Source organism: Castor canadensis, chromosome 4 (genome assembly GCF_047511655.1).
Source record: "Castor canadensis chromosome 4, mCasCan1.hap1v2, whole genome shotgun sequence".
Lineage (NCBI taxonomy): Eukaryota > Metazoa > Chordata > Mammalia > Rodentia > Castoridae > Castor > Castor canadensis.
This window is the reverse complement of record NC_133389.1, coordinates 148,073,740-148,090,874: the sequence shown is the minus strand read 5'-3', so window position 1 is coordinate 148,090,874 and position 17,135 is coordinate 148,073,740. Positions and strand designations below refer to the sequence as shown.

General features: G+C 35.6%; 1 protein-coding gene across 1 annotated transcript in view; it reads left to right on the top strand.

Moving 5' to 3' along the window:
- Positions 1–17,135, top strand: part of Boll (boule homolog, RNA binding protein) — a 57,310-nt gene that overhangs the window by 22,541 nt on the left and 17,634 nt on the right. The window contains 1 exon segment of the mRNA XM_074071337.1: positions 2,429–2,527. Within this exon segment, the coding sequence (XP_073927438.1) occupies positions 2,429–2,527 (99 nt within the window).

The following is a 17,135-nucleotide window of genomic DNA, read 5'->3' as shown; positions in this document are numbered from 1 at the left end:
CCCTACTTTTTCCTTGGACTGATCATACAGTGCACCCCTAACACTCAAGACTCTAAAGAATCTTTGGGTAGGTCTTTCATTGACTTCTCAGGAAATCTTTATCCTTTCTGATGTCTGAGGAGGCTTTAGAGTCCTCTCTCATATTGGTTCAAATTGTACAACATTAGCAGATATTCTACATTGTGATTTGGGGATTGTGGCTATTTTCTCATTAACTGGTAATAGCATTTTAAAAATCTATCTTTTGTTTTATCTTTGTTGTTTTCTGGCTTGCAAGAAAGGGTGTGAAGTTAGAATTCTCTTACATTAGCAATTTGGTCAAAAATCTACTTTTGATATTAAACCATATTCTTAATTACTGATATCAGATATTTATCATCTCCTTACTGGAATCTAATAAGATTTTTTTCTGAAAATGTTACTCAGTATTATCTTATAACTTGTACTTCACATGGTATTTCCATACAGAATGATATTTGTATGTTTTTAATACTATTTCTGGTTGAAGGTATAGTCTGACTAATACATAATGAATAGAGTGTGTGGTTTATAGTTTGTTTTTCCTTTTTCTTGTTATGGTCAAGTTTCCATATATATATTTCAATAGCTATTTTAAACTTTACCAAGCCTTTAATGCTTCCATTTCTCTCTTTTCACTCTTACTATAGCTTTGCGTTCTCTTTCATAAACTAGAAACCAATTTGTGGAAAACACTTCAGCCTCCAGCTCCCAACATACACAAACTTATCCAAGTTCTAATTCATCGTAGCCTGTTATATTTATTTAGTGACTTCCAGTCTTGTCCAAAGTTATTTTTGCCTCTTGTGCTCTGGATACCTTCAGTTCCTTCCCCTCAGGGATCTCATCCATCTATTATCATTTTTTTCCTCTTACATTATAAGTCTTTTTCTCTCCAGTGGTTCACAGCTTCACCAGTTGAAATGGTGAAATTACTTAACCTTCAGTCTTGCTTTCATAATTTCCTTATTTGTAAAATGAGGACATTGAGAACTATACTTTTAAGGATTAATGTAAAGATTAAAGATGTTGCCTACAAAGTTCTTTGTATAGTGCACAGCACCTTGTGAGGGACAGTTATCCTGTGGCACACTCCTCCACCAGCCTCCCAGTTCTTTCCTACCTTTCCAAGCCAAGATTCTTTTTAAAAAAATAGTCTACATTAATATTTCTACTGCTTTACCATCCCTTTATCCATACCTGCTGAGGTCTGCTTCATTATATTTCTGCTGAAGCTGTCTTTGAAAAAGGTCCTCAGCGACTTCGTAATTGCTAAATACTTTCCTTCCTTTTTAATTTATTTGATCTCTCAGAGGCATTGTACATGGAAACCTGTGGTTTCTATGATACTGCTTTCTTCTGGCATTCTTTAACTGTTTTTATTTTCACTTGTAAACTGATTTTTTGTTCCCCATGATTTCATGGTTGGTTCTATGTTCTTTCACCCTATATCCTCAGTCTGATGTTATCCACGCCCATACTTCTAGCCCCACCATCACCCTTGAATTCTAAGCTATACTATACAATATAACAGTATAGCCTTATACAGCATTTGAGCACATGAAATTTGGCAAGAACAAATTGAAATGTCCAGTAAGTATAAATATGCACAAGGTTTTAAAAACATAGTATAGAACAGTAGTAAAAAAAAGGTAATTTTAATATTGTTTATACTCTGATATAGTAATATTTTGAATCTATTGGTTTGAAAAATATATTATTCAAAGCTAATTTCATCTGTTTCTCTACTTTTTTAACATGGCTGCTGGATATTAAGTTACATGTATAGCTCACACTGTATTTTTATTGGACGGTGCTACTATAGAGCCATCTATCTTTGTATCAATACCTCCATTAGAATTCTACAGTTTCATAAATTTTATAGGTCACAAACCTAACTACTCTCCAACCCCTTCACACACAATTATATAAACATCAGACTTTCCTTGTATTCCATCACCACACGTAGCTGGGAATGGGTTTTTAATGTTTGTTTGTTTTGCTATCTTGGTATTGAACTAAGTATCAAGTACTCTATACTTGAACTAGTCCCTGTCCCCAGCCATTTTTGTTTCTATTTTGTTTTTGAGATAAGATCTCCTTAACTTTGCCCAGCTGGTCTTGAATTCTCTATTCCCCTTCCTCTCCCCGTGCCACCCCCACCACCTGTGATTACAGGTGTGTGCCACCATGCCTGCCTTTGGGAATGAGTTTTTATCTGTTTTTCTCCATTTTATAGCAGAATGCTTACTACATGGTAAATGCTGAATAAATGTTTTAATTAATAAATGAAAATAATCCATCATTTCTTCCTCTCTCTCTCTCTCCCTTTTCCTCTTCATCTCCATCCCTCTACCTTTCCTTCTTCCTCTCCCCACTCTTTCTCTCTCCCTCCCCCCACTTATAATAGCCTTATTCTGATCATGGAGTTCAAGCAACATATCACCAGGTTTATGCTCCAAGTGCCATTGCTATGCCTGCACCTGTGATGCAGCCTGAACCAATTAAAGTAAGAAGTTTGTTTTGATTTTTTTTTTCTGTTTTTCTTCAGTTATGTTTTAAGTTTTCAAAATTTCTCTTCTGGAAAAGAGAAAGTTTGGATGTTTTTAGCACATTTGTGATCAGAAATATATAATTAGTGAATTATTTTATGTGAAGGAAATATAATTATAAATTAACCATAATTCATATTTGTTTTAAAGAAGTTAGAAACCATACATACATGGTCAAAATTTATTTATTGTGATAAAATATATATAACTTAAAATTTAACATCTTAATCATCTTAAGTGTATAATTCAGTGTCCTTAATTACATTCACTATGCTATGCAAATCATCACCACTAATTCCAAAGTTTTCCATCACCCAAAACAGAAATTCTTTTCTTCTCAAGCAGTAAATTCAGGACTGGAGGTATGGCTGAAATGGTAGAGCCCTTGCCTAGCAAGCACAAGACCCTGAGTTCAAATTCCCTATGCTACCAAAAAAAAATAAAAAACCTTAGAGCTGCCACATAGCCCAGGTGGTAAAGCCCTTGTCTAGTGAGGCCCTGACTTCAAACCCCAGTACCACCAAAAATAATAACAATAATAATAATAATAATAATAAATCCTCCTTCTCTTCCCCTCCTCCAGTCCCTGGTAATCTTTAATCTACTTTCTATTTCTTATGAATTTTCCTATTCTAGATAGTTCACACAGTATTGTCTATGTCAGTGATACATAATATTTAAGGGGAAATGAAAAACAATTAATGATATCTTCTTTTTGCATGGGAATGTGTTCATGCTCCTTGAATTAGATTTGAACCAAAGAATGAAAATTTAGTTAGATCCAAGTATACATATTCAACATACTTTGGCTCTCTACTATGTAGCAGGGAATTCTTCCTATTCTCTTATGACCGAGTTTCTTATTGAAACTCAGCAGGACCATCACTTTAAGGAAATTGGTTTTATCTCAAGAAGAGAACTAAAATTTGATTAACTGTAAGGATGGTAATATAAATTTTGTGTGCATTGTAGTTTGGTGAGGAAAGGGAGCATACTCTTCACAATAAAATGATGGAGATTAGCTATTTTACACTGTATTCATCCTTCTGATCCATCCTATGTACTGGCCTCAATACCAAGACAATCTACATTAAAGAGCCTCCCCACTCTTTTATGTCATCTCACCCTGTCATCACTCACTGCCATGACTACTCTCTACATCCTCTCACTGTCTTTACCACTCTGCTGTAAATTGTAATTATGCCACAATTTTGGCCTGATGTCAAAATTTGAGATGTTACTAAACCTTATTTATGAGACTTCATTTTGTTATTGTTAGAAATTTTTCAGAAACAGATTTCCTCTGATGTTAACATTTTCTCAAATACATTTCTCTAGAAATAGCTGATGTTGCTGTGCCATATTACAAGCACTAGTTATTATCAGTTATAGATAGATAGATAGATATAAGTAAGGAGAGAGAAGTTGTAGCTTAAATAATTCAAATAGAGAATGAAGTGGTGAATGGTACTAGGATAGGAGAAATTTTCAAGGAATGTTAATGTTAAGCATTCTTAAAGTTTAGTTTTTCTACTTTAAGAGTATACACTTTAAATTGTCTTAGATTGTAAGTAGGTAGTAGCAAAAATTATACAGAAAAATTGGTATCTTGCTCTAATTTAATCATGTAAGGGGGCTTTTTTTTTTTGTCAGTACTGGCTGGGGTTTGAACTCAGGGCTTCACACTTGCTAGGCAGGTCCTTTAGTGCTTGAGCCACACTTCCAGCCCTAATTTAATCATGTAAAAAAATTACCCATTCCCCCTTTTGTTGGAGATGGAAAAAAAGAAAATTTAATAAACTTTTGAAGTAAAAATTGGAACACAGGGCTATTATACAAAAGTTTTATACTTCCTGCTTTCATTTATTAATAAAAGATAGAGTTTTATATTCATTTTATTTTCAAAAATTGTTGGCAGTGCTGGGTATTGAATACAGGGTTTCATGCATGCTGGGCAAGTACTCTACACTGTGGTACTAGGCTCAATTTTTTAAGTTGGAGTTTTCTGTGCATCTTATAGGGCTGGGTGTTTTTCCTTCAGTGATTTAGTGGCCCTCAAAAGAAATTGGTGCCCCTGCTCTGGGACAGAACTCCAAAATCGCTTTCAGAGTTCTGTAGAACTATACAACCCTGTAGAAATTCTTTGCTATATAAGTTTTAACCAAGTGTGGCAAATTAATCCACTTTGGTTTATTGTGTATGAATATTATAACATAATCTTAATATGCAAATGTGTGCTATCATTAGGAAATACTCTTTTTCTAAGATATGTTAAACTGATTTTAAAATATTAATGAATAACATTGAAATAATAGCCTTTTTCTTTCTGTGAAAATTTTCCCTAGTACCAAAAACCTTGGTGACTTTTAAAATAGAACGATGGAAATATTCTTTGTAAGAACTTGAGACTATTATAGACCTGCATCTTGTTGCCTTTGCCTTTCCTAAAATGTGGAAATCAAATCTAAGGTGGCCTTAAGATATTAAAGGTGAACACTGTCACTTTTTGTACTTTAAATATTAATGATGATAGTATGACAGCCATGTGCTGTCTTGAATATCTTTTCATGAAAAAGAATGACATACTGATTCTTAAGGGCATTATGCAATCATCTCTGCTCCAATCCTTATATTTAATATAGTCAAGGAGCTACTAAGATTCTGCATTGAGTTTGTTTTTTTAAAATTAGGATATATTCATTGTACAAGGGGGATTCATTGTGACAATTCCAAATAGGCTTATATTGTACATTGGTTGGATCACCCCCACCACCATGTGTCGTTTTCCCTCCCAGCCACCCCACTGGGAATTGCAAGAGGTTTCTTTACTCTATTTCATATAAGTCCATCCCCCATATACCCTTGCCTTAATCTCCTTCATTCCTTCTCCCCCACACACAGATACACTCACACACACACACACACACACAAACAGCAAATGTAGGTAGAAGTATATAATTTATTTCCCTCATAATCTCTGTGTTAGACTTTGTACTGCTGTGAGAAAATACCTGACAAAAATAACTTAATGGAGGAAGGACTATTTTGTCTTCAGAGGTTTAACAGTTTCAAAAACAAGATACAACCCCCAAGGACACACCACCCCCCAAATGACCTGCTCCTCCAGATAGGCCCCACCTCCTAAAATTTCCAGAACCTCTAAAAACATTATAGCAAGCTAGGGACCACAATGAGCCTATGAGGAGCATTTCATATTCAAACCATAATATTCTGCCCTGTGGGCCCCAAGAGCTTATATCCATCTCATAGGCAAAATGTATTCAGTTCATCTCGCTCCAAGATTCCCCATAATCTTAGCAGTTCCAACACTGTTCAAAAGTTCAAGTCCAAAGTCTCTTCTGAAACTCAAGGCAAACTCTTGGCTGTACGCCCCTGTAAAATCAAAAAATACAATGGCACAGAGTAAACATTCTCATTCCAGAAAGGGAAGAATGGGGACATAAAAAGGACAGATGTGACCAACATTAAAACCCAGCATGGCAAACATTAAATCCTGTAGCCCCCTCTCCTCCTGTGGCCTTGCCTTTTGCAGCCCATATGGCCTCCCTCTTGAACTGCTTCAGTTCATTGCCTGTGTTTCTACTTGGTGTATGTTCCACGCTCCTGTCATCTGTAATTCCCTGGGGTTTCCAGTGTGTCTCCACACACTGCCCTTACATGCTCCCCATGGAAATGCTGACCTTGATACATATTGTGTGGCCTCCCTGACTTTCTTTTGAAATCTCTTGTGAACCCTCTGTGACCCCAAAACCCTTGCTTTTGCGTCCTTGTATAACAAGCATCATATAGATGACATCCAGGTCTGCAGCCAGCTCAGTGAGTAACCAGACCCACTTGGACCACAACTGTTGCAGACTCTGAATGTCTGGATGGCTAAATGCCAGGAAACACTTCCTTAGGTGGCCCTTGCAAGGGAATCCACCCTGTAGCTCTCTTCTCAAAGCAGAGTTTTTCAAATAAATTGAAACCATTACATCCTTGAACCTGTGATGGGTGGGGTCCAGATTCCTGAAACGCCCTCAAGGAACTTTACCTATTGTCCAGGTACAAAGTAGTGGCTTCCTTTTTAGTGAATCTAACAACTCTGCCCTTCTTATCAAAAACATTAAACACAGTCCTTTTATTCTAGTCAAACTCCACATTTTTCAAGTCTCTTTGCACTGCTCTTTTGCTTCTAGTCTCACTATAAACATTGCTACAAGCAGCTAGTAATGACCATGCCACAGCCTGAATGCTGGGATGCCATGAAATTTCTTCCATCAGATTAATTAGTCCATCACCTTCAAACTCAGCCTCACAAAAAGTCTCAGGCATGGACAAAGTGTAGACAAGTTCTTTCCTACAGTGTGACATGTATGGCATCTAGTCCAATTCCAATAGAGTCCTTACCCCCATTGAAGCCCTCATGAGGGCCTTTACTGTCCACATTCTATTGGCATTATGGTCTTTTTAAGCTCCCATCAGAATGACTTATAGGCTCTGCTGACAGCATTCCAGGGCTTCTCTACCCCACATCTTTTTTTTTTTTTTTTTTTTTTTTTTTCATTTTTCTTTTATTATTCATATGTGCATACAAGGCTTGGTTCATTTCTCCCCCCTGCCCCCACCCCCTCCCTTACCACCCACTCCGCCCCCTCCCGCTCCCCCCCTCAATACCCAGCAGAAACTATTTTGCCCTTATCTCTAATTTTGTTGTAGAGAGAGTATAAGCAATAATAGGAAGGAACAAGGGGTTTTGTTGGTTGAGATAAGGATAGCTATACAGGGCATTGACTCACATTGATTTCCTGTGTGTGGGTGTTACCTTCTAGGTTAATTCTTTTTGATCTAACCTTTTCTCTAGTTCCTGGTCCCCTTTTCCTATTGGCCTCATTTGCTTTAAGGTATCTGCTTTAGTTTCTCTGCGTTAAGGGCAACAAATGCTAGCTAGTTTTTTAGGTGTCTTACCTATCCGCACCCCTCCCTTGTGTGCTCTCGCTTTTATCATGTGCTCATAGTCCAATCCCCTTGTTGTGTTTGCCCTTGATCTAATGTCCACATATGAGGGAGAACATACGATTTTTGGTCTTTTGAGCCAGGCTAACCTCACTCAGAATGATGTTCTCCAATTCCATCCATTTACCAAATTCAGCTTTTCCAAATTCAGGGCTGGAGGCATGGCTCAAGAGGTGGAGTGCCTGCCTAGCAAGCTCAAGGTCCTGAGTTCAAACCCTAGCACCATAAAAAAAAAAAACTTTTCCAAATTCTTCCATTCTTTCATAAACCAGTTCAAAAGACTTAAGAGCCACAGGTAGGTTTAGTCACAACAATGACCACACTGTCTGGTACCAATTTTTTCTGTGATGGACTTTTTATTGCTGTGACAAAAATACCTGATATAACTTAGGAAGGAAGGATTTATTTTGGCTCACAGTTTCAGAGGTTTCAGTCCATATTCCTTGGCTCTGTTGCTTCTGGGCCCGTGGTGGCAAAGGCTGTTCATCTGGTCACACACAGGAAGCAGAAAGAAAAGAGATGGGACAAGGTATGCCCCCCAAGGACTCACCCCTATTAACCTACTTCCTCTAGCTAGGCCCCACTTCCTAAGGTTTCCAGAGCCTCCCAAAATAGTGCCACCACTGGGGTCCATGCCTTAAATAATAAGCCTGATAATTTATTATGTATTTAAAAATATTTTTGTCAGCAGGCATCAGTGGCTTGCTCCTATAATCCTAGCTACTCAGAAAGCAGAGTTCAGGAGGATCATAGTTCAAAGCCAGCCTAGGCAAATAGTTCATGAAACACTATCTCAAAAAAACCCATCACAAAGAAAGGTCTGGTGGAGTGGTTCAAGTCATAGGCCCTGAGTTCAAACCCCAGTACCACAAAAAAAAATTATTCTCAGAAAAATTCTGATAGGCTTCAATAGACTGCCAAAAGTTTCCGTGGTGCACATACACATGATGGGTGTGATGGTACAAACCTGTAATCCCAGCACTTGGAAGGCAGAGACAAGAGGAAGATCACAAGTTTGAGGCCAGCCTGGTCTACATAGTTGAGACCCTGTCTCAAAAAAATTTATAAATGCACTGGGGACATGACTCAAGTGATAGAATACTTCCCTAGCAAGTTGCCTGAGTTCAACCCAGCCATACCACAAAAAAAAAAAAATTTGTATAGAGTCACTTTATTTTACTTGTAATAAATGTTTGTAAGGAATGATGTCTTCAGCTACATCTTCCTAATTCTAAGAGAGCTTTTTGGTCTTCCATACTGGTTGACGTTACTGAAACTAGATAAGCAGTGCCATAGAAAACAGACTGATAAGGAATAATATCAACCAAATATGGAAAATATAGTTTACCACATTAAGTAAAGACATGCAGAGTTCTACAACAAACATTCTAATAAATATAGCTTTTATTTAAATAAAACAGTAATAGTATCACAGTTTAAAAGTTGAATCCTGTATCAGGCATAGTGGCACTTTCCTGTAATCCCAGCACTTGGGATTACTCCTGAGGCAGGAGGATTATGGGTTCAGTACTAACCTGGGCTACATAGTGAGAAAAAAGAAAAAAGTGTCAAATCCTTGGAAGTATTAAAAACAAACATTTTTAAAAGAATTTTAACTGGAGATCATTATGTTATGTGAAATAATTGAGGCGCAAAAAAAGAAAGTACCACATCTCATTCATGAGATATCTAAAACCATTGATCTTACAGAAGTTGTGAGTAGAATGGTTGTTACCAGAAACTAGGAGAGTAGAGGTGTAGAAGGATGGGGAACTATTGATCAGTGGGTACTGAGTTAGTTACAGATAGATAGCAGCAAGTTCTAGTGTGCTATTATATAGTGGAATGACTACAGATAATAATGTAATGAAAAAAAGAGAATAAAGTTTTGAAAGTTTTAATCATAAAGAAATGGTAAATGTTAGAGAAGATAGATAATGCTTACCCCAACTTAAACATTGTACATGCTTACATACACTGAAAAATCACATACCAGTTATTATGTGTAATCTTTATATTTTTATGTATCATTAAAATGGAATTTTTTTAATTCACTATTATAGAACTCTTGATGTTTTTGTAAATACTGACACTCAAATCTAATTCTGTTCTTTGTAGTCTCAAAAACACTATTATCAATTGCTTCTTCATTTTGCTTAGGTTTCTATTAAACTATAACTTCTGCTTTTGACTTTACTTAAGGGCAACCCAACTTTTTTAGACTCCAATAATTTTTAAGTCAGGTAATTATTTCCTCAATACAAAGTTGTCTTAGTTCAGCTGCTACAACAACTATACCATAGAGTGTGTTGCTCAAGCAACAGCATTTATTTGTCACAGTTTCAGAGGCTGGAAAATTCAAGATCAAGATGCTAGCAAATCCAGGATCTGGTGAGGACTGAGTTCCTTGTTTGAGATGTCTGTCTTCTCATTGTACCCCCACAGGTGGAGAGCACTAAGAGTGAAAGCAAGTTTTCTGTCTCTTCTTGCAAGGGTATTAATCCCATTCTCCAGGGTTCCACTCTCATGACCTAATTACCTTCCAGAAGTCTCATCTTCATGTACCATCACATTGGAGAATCTGTTTCAACATATGAATTTGAAAGGGACACAAACATTCAGTCCATAGCAAGAATATATTCACCCTGTGGGCACTTAGGGAACTTTATTAAGGTTTTCTTTCACAGGATTTCTGAAATTCTCCACATGAATACTAGTATCCAGCCTGAAAAGTTAAACCAAGGGTCAGCAAAAAGGCTCAGTAGTAAATAGTTTAAGCTCTGCAGGTCACATGGTCTCTATCAAAACTATTCAACTCAGCTAGGAGCCAGAGCTCATGCCTGTAATCCTAGCTACTCAGGAGGCAAAGATCAGGAGGATCACAGTTCAAAGCCAGCCCAGGCAAATAGTTTGGGAGACCCTATCTCGAAAATATTCAACACAAAAAAGGGCTGGCAGAGTGGCTCAAGTGGTAAAGTACCTACCTAGCAAGTGTGAAGCCCTGGTATTAAACCCCTATAAAAACAAAATTAAAAAAAAACCCAAACAAAATATAAATGAATATGGCTGTGTTCTACTAAAATTTTATTTACAAAATAAGTGATAGGCCATGTTCGACCTTTAAGCCATAGTTTGATAACCCTTGATATAATCCATTGTCAGGTTACTGTATCCTCTTAAAGTGTAATATGAAATATAGTATAAATACTTTGGTTATATTTATATCTTTATTTTTAAATCTACTTTTATCTTAATGTAGATTATTTGACCCTAAACCTGTAGACTCTTCTAATTGCATTTTTCACAAGTTCTTACCAGCCAAAGTAATTAATTGGGGTAGAGGAGGGTAGGTAAAAGATAATTTGAGGTGTTTAGTAATGACTATGTAAGGAGGGTATTAGTTTACATGATATTTTAAGTAAATTTTTTTCTAAATACTTTTCTATAAATTAGAACTGTCTTACTGCTTTGCACACCTTGTTTTCATATCCAATCATATGTTTCTTATTCTTAGTTTGAGCACTTTCCTTGCATTCTGAGTCTCATTCTTTGTGAACATTCTTTTCTCATTTTTTGCTTTTCCCTCAGAACTCAGGCTACTTGGATAGGCACTTTACATTTCACAATATAAAATTCAACATATCAAACCTTAATTCCTTACAGGATATCTTTCTAAATGTTTTGTGAATCTGCACTCAGTTTGAGGACACGTAAAAGCAAGATTAGGATTAGGATTTTATATTACATACTTCATTAACAATATTTTAAGTTTAGCTGTTTTGGAAAGACATGGGGGAGGAGTAGAGGAGATTATCTTTTTCATTCCACGTGAATTATTGTTCCTTCTGTGTTAAAGTCTATTCAAACTAAAATAGACCCCCCCCCATCCACAAGAGATATGTTCCAAGACCCCCGGTGGATTCCATGAACCTTGGATAATACCAAACCCTATATGCATATAAGCACTGTAATCATTGATCCAATAACCAACACAGGTACTAAATAACCTAACAGGTTACAACATGAATATGCTGGGCAGGGGGATGATTCTCATCCAGGTCGTGATGGAGCAAGATTTCCTCAGGCAACTCAGAACCACAAGCAGTTTAAAACTTACGAATTATTTATTTCTAGAATTTTTCATTTAACGTTTTTGGGACTCAGTTCAAATTGCCTGTAAATGAAACCATAGAAAGTAAAACTGAGGGTAAGGTAGAACTACTGAACCCATCTAAGATAAATTGCCATGATTTGATGACTTCTTATTAAACAAGTCCCAAGGGTCTTATGCTAGTTCTTGTCTCTTAAATTCTCTTTACTTCAGTTTGATCAACTAGCCTGTCGTCAAGTTTTATTACTAGGATATGCCTCTTGGCATTCAATTTTATTTTTCAGTGTTACTTTCAGAAATATATTTCTTCCTCTTTCATCGAATACTAATCATAATATAGTTTTCTTTGCCCTCAAAACTATCTTCCTAAAGGAGTTTTCAGTTTTCATTTCTATGTTAATAATGCTTTAACTTGATACCAATGTTTTCATAATTTAATCCTAAAACATTACCACCTTGATGATGGTTATAGGCTACTCAAACTGAAAATCAAGAAACGCAATTTCTTGTACACTATTTTTTAAATCCTCACCTTTTATGTTTGCCCATCTAACTTCTCCTCTAAAATCAAAGCAATACCAATGATTGTTTTGACCTCATGGTATCATTTTTTTTTTAGCTCAGTAACTTGCTGAGAAGAAGAGATTCATTTCTCTCTCCACTACCAAATCCCTTTATAAAGCTCTTTTACTGCTTAGTGGAATTTGCTATATATTTTTTTCAAGACTTCTCCATCTTCATTTTCCATGCTTTTAATCATGCATAAAATAAAAATTTGTTTGGGTTTTGTTTTGTTGAGGTTTTTGGTTTGTTTGTTTGTGGAGTTGGGGATCAACCCAGGACCTTATGCATGCTAGACAAATACTCTACCACTGAGCTATATCCTAGTCCCTTGAATTTAGTTTTTTTAATCTAAAATTATACTTTCCATCAGGTACAGTAATACATTTCTATAATCTCAGCTACTTGGGAGGCTGAGGCTAGAGGATTGCAAGTTTGGACACACCTGGACAACATAGACTCAATCAAAAATAAAAATAAAAGTAGCATGTTCCTTCTTATCACTCTCATCCACTCATATCCACATCCTTGCCAAATTCTTTGCCATTAACTAGTCTGTAGTTTTCCACTGTTCATTAACCTAAATTATTCATATATGTGTATAATAAAACTAGCACTGCTCCCTCTTGTCTCTAGACACTGAACCTTTAAGAAATCTCATACAAAAAACAAAAAGTTTGACTTCACTTCTCTATTTCTCCCAAGAGAACTAGAGTATATTGGGTTACAACCAGTAAGTTATGAGTAGTGACTAGGCATAAATAGCTATATATTGTCACAGTAGATGTCATGCACTGAACAAAAATACTTACACTGATATAAATGCAGCAGTAGACATTATTAAGTCATATTGGACCATATATTATAGGCTGGAAAAGCCAGGCCAGAGTTTGGTTTTAGCAAATCAGACAAGTTTGAACACTTGCTATCTCCAGTAACCACTAGTCATGTGAAGATACTTAATTTAACTTTTAAATTAAATGTAAATGAAATTAAAATTTTAGTTCCTCATTTACAACTAGCCGCATTTCAAGTGCTGAATTACTAATGTATGACTAGTGGTTATGGAATTTGACTGCAGATATGGAACATTTCCATCAGCATAGAAAGTTCTATTGGATAGCACTGCTCTGGAGCTATCACAACAGATATGGAACCCCTTAAAAATTAAAACTGTGTTAGGAAAGCTTGGTCCACTAAATAAGGAGCATGCCAATGCCCAAAGTGTCAAAATCTAGTAGCAACTAGGTTGTTTCTTAGATCCAGCTGGTCATGTTCGTTTGTTTAGTACCTAAAAAACAGAATTTATGACTGCCTCTTAATGATTCCAGGCTCAGTTGGGTGCATCTCATTTAGAGTCTCTCCTACAATTGCAGTTGTTGTCAGCTGAGTCTGCAATTAACTGAAGACTTGCCTGGGCTGGATGTCTTAGCAAAAAAAAAAAAAAAAAAAGGCCAGGATGACACAAGTATATGGAATTGCTTTGGATTGTACAACATAAGTACCTATATTCCCATCCCACCAGCGCCAACTTGAAGGATGCTTTTTTGGGGGGGTTGACAACTTTCTAAATAGCCTTCTGTCAAACACTATCCTCCCTTTTTAAAACAAGTCTTTTAAACCCACCTAAAGAAGGAAATATAACTCATAATCTGTGTTGACCTGTTCCTCATTTTGTATCCTAAACATTTATACTATGACACTAGAGATTATCTAATAACAGATTGCAACCTTTCTAAAAGCAGAGTGCAAACCTTTCCCGGGTTCTGGACCCCTGCTAGTTGCTAGTTTCTTACTTCATAGCACTCTAGGGAGTAGAGTTCTACAAGCATGTCATGAATGTTGATTGATGTTCTACACTCATTTACTCTAACTTAATCCTTTTTTTTTTCTGTTCGGTCTTCCTGATCTATATTTTCTCTTTACTTAACAGACAGTGTGGAGCATTCATTATTAAGACAATTGGGCAGCTCTAGTCCATCTCAACTGATTTCTTGTCCAGTGATCCTTGTGTGACCAAGATCCAGCTTCAAGGAACCGGCTAGAAGCTGCCCATTGTGAAACTTAGGGTTAGTTAATACCTCAGCATACTTATTTATTGCACTATAAACTGTCTAAATTTAATGAAATTTCCTTTTTCAGCTGTTTTACAAAATGATTTAGGTAGATGTGGCATGTTGGTTTTTTTATATGTTAATCTAACTGTAGTAACATTTTCTACAACATGTTTTATCCATTCCATAAATAATAACTATACTGGGAATAGTGAGGTGTCTTATTTTCTCTGTTTTGTGTTATTTCTTTTCTTCTCAGAATTTTACCTTGTGTTTCATATTCTTTGGAATTTATTTCAATATTTAGGATAAGAATCATTTCTAATTCTGGTAGAATTTTAATACTTCCATACCTTTTAGAACATATTATATTATTTAGCCTTAATAGTTTAGTTTTATTACTTTCCATTGCTGTATTGTCACTTAATATACTTTTGTCTAATTTTTTACCTATGTTACTACTACTCCTTATTTAATTTTGCTTCTTCAATGTTTTTTCTGAATTTAAATAATACTTACACTTCTTTTTTATAACATCTTCCAAGTATTAGAAATATCAACATGATCAATATTCTTGCATTTTTCACTTCCTTAATTTGACTGTATTAAATTTTTTCTTAATGTTTGAGATAATACTGTAACCCTCCTATAACATCTGTCTGGTACCAAATTTTGTATAATATAAATCTACCTCATGGAATTTTGATCAAAGAAGGGCTCACCTCTGATATAACATTAACTGACATTCCACTGTAGTAGTGTAGAGTGTTTTAACCTCGTTTTTTTACCAATATACTCAATTATACATGATTAATTTTTAAAGGATAATCATTTTCATAAAATGCAAAGTTATTTTTTACACCAAAGGAAAACTTTAGATTCTGATTCCAGGGCCAATTCACATTATAATCTTGGAAATGGCAAGAGGGAGTCTGTTCAAAAGATACAGAACAAATCATAAGTATTTAATCACGAAATTTGTGTAGTAGTACAAGAAATGCTCCTTTTTATATTCATTTTTAGTTCTTTCACTGACTTCCTGATTTTAGAAGAGAAAGGGAAAAGCCTAAAAATTGGCATTACCCCAATAAATCTCCTTTTCCTCACCTGTTCCAACCCCAAATGCTGACCCCATGCTTAGCAGCAGCAGCAGAAATAACGGTACAGACCCCAAAGTTTGTCCCTATGACTCAAATAGGGTGTTTTCTTTTGAAACCATAATGAGTATGTTTTGCCAATCAAATGGTTTCATGAAAACAGTAGGACCCCATGAATGTATACATACAAAGATCTCATGTACATTAATTATTCTCAGTTTTAGAAATGTAAATAGACTAATAAGTCTCCCACAATGAAATCTCAAAAGATTTTGTTCTGTAAGTAAAAAAATTAACCACTGATGTTAGAAATCTTCTTTTAATAGCACTATCCTTGAGAACAAAAAGTTAATGTTTTGATTTTCAAAATGTTAAACATGATGCTAAACAAATCCTTGACTGTTAATAAAAATTAATGATGTATATTATTGGGCAAGGAATTGTGATAATTCATACCCAAGTGTGTTTCTTCCACAGCTATATAGATTATATACACACACATATTGTAAACATATTTATAGATAATATGTGTACACATGTACATACTGTATACATATATATAACTCATACATGTATACTTTCTTAGAACTTAGCTTTATTTTGAAACACTAATAAAAACTTTGAATTTATTGACAATCTGAGTGTATGGATACTATCATCTTTCCTTCATTGCTTAGCTTGATAAGCCAAGCATATTACTCCTAAAAACATAGGCTGAAGGACAAAAATTCTCCTTACATATTCTAAGGGAAGCCCATTTATGTTATAATATATCTTCTGTCAATAATTTGAAACCTAAATTTTGTTTAATACCCATTTTGAAAGGGCATCTGAAGAAATTATCTGAAATTCACCTTGTACCAAAATGAAATGGATAATACAAATATTAGTACATGTAACCAAATTACAAAGTAATAATCTTACAGCCCATTTTCCTAAAGTTTCAAATATAATCAAGATAGAAGGATCTTGGAAAATTAAGACTTTAACTTCCTGTGAGCTGTTTCAGAAAGATGGCTTGGAAAGAGGTATGATTTAGTTTATAACAGATGCAGCACAGTATTTTTGAAGAAATTTATACATGACAATTCCCATATACATAGGAGTGTGTTTCCTTGATTCACGTACTACCTTAAGTATAAAATAATAAATGGGGTCATACACAAAAACCGTATCATCCCCAGAAATTGTGCTTACATACTATTAAAATACAGAATCAGAGGCCTGCAGGGTACTTTAGGAGGCATCCAACTTTGATGCTATGCTTCAACATGTTCTGTGGTCACTGAAGTAAATCCTGGCCCCTAGACCTATACTTTGATTAAGATTTCTTCTCAAATACCAATAGAGTTCACAGGGGCACAGGAAAAAATTTTGCCCTAACAATGGACATTAATATTCATATGGTGCTATTTCTCTCAGCACTTCCATCCCTCAGCACACACTCCTAGAGATGTGTGTCAGCTCCCATCCTTCCCTATTGAAGCTAGTGGCTGCTGTTTGTTGTATGTGCTTTGCTTCTGTTTCTTTGCTCTATGTGTTGCATAATTTTTCTGTTTTCTGCATTCTGCTGTTTCCTTTTCAGGAATCAAGTGCTACTCAAGATACTTGTTGTATTTCACATTGTCATTTTTTTATTTCTCCTTCCCATGTGACAGAATCCTTCACTTTTCCACATACTAGTTCTATGGTTGTCTCAGTGTTGCCCACTTTCTGCCTGTCAGGA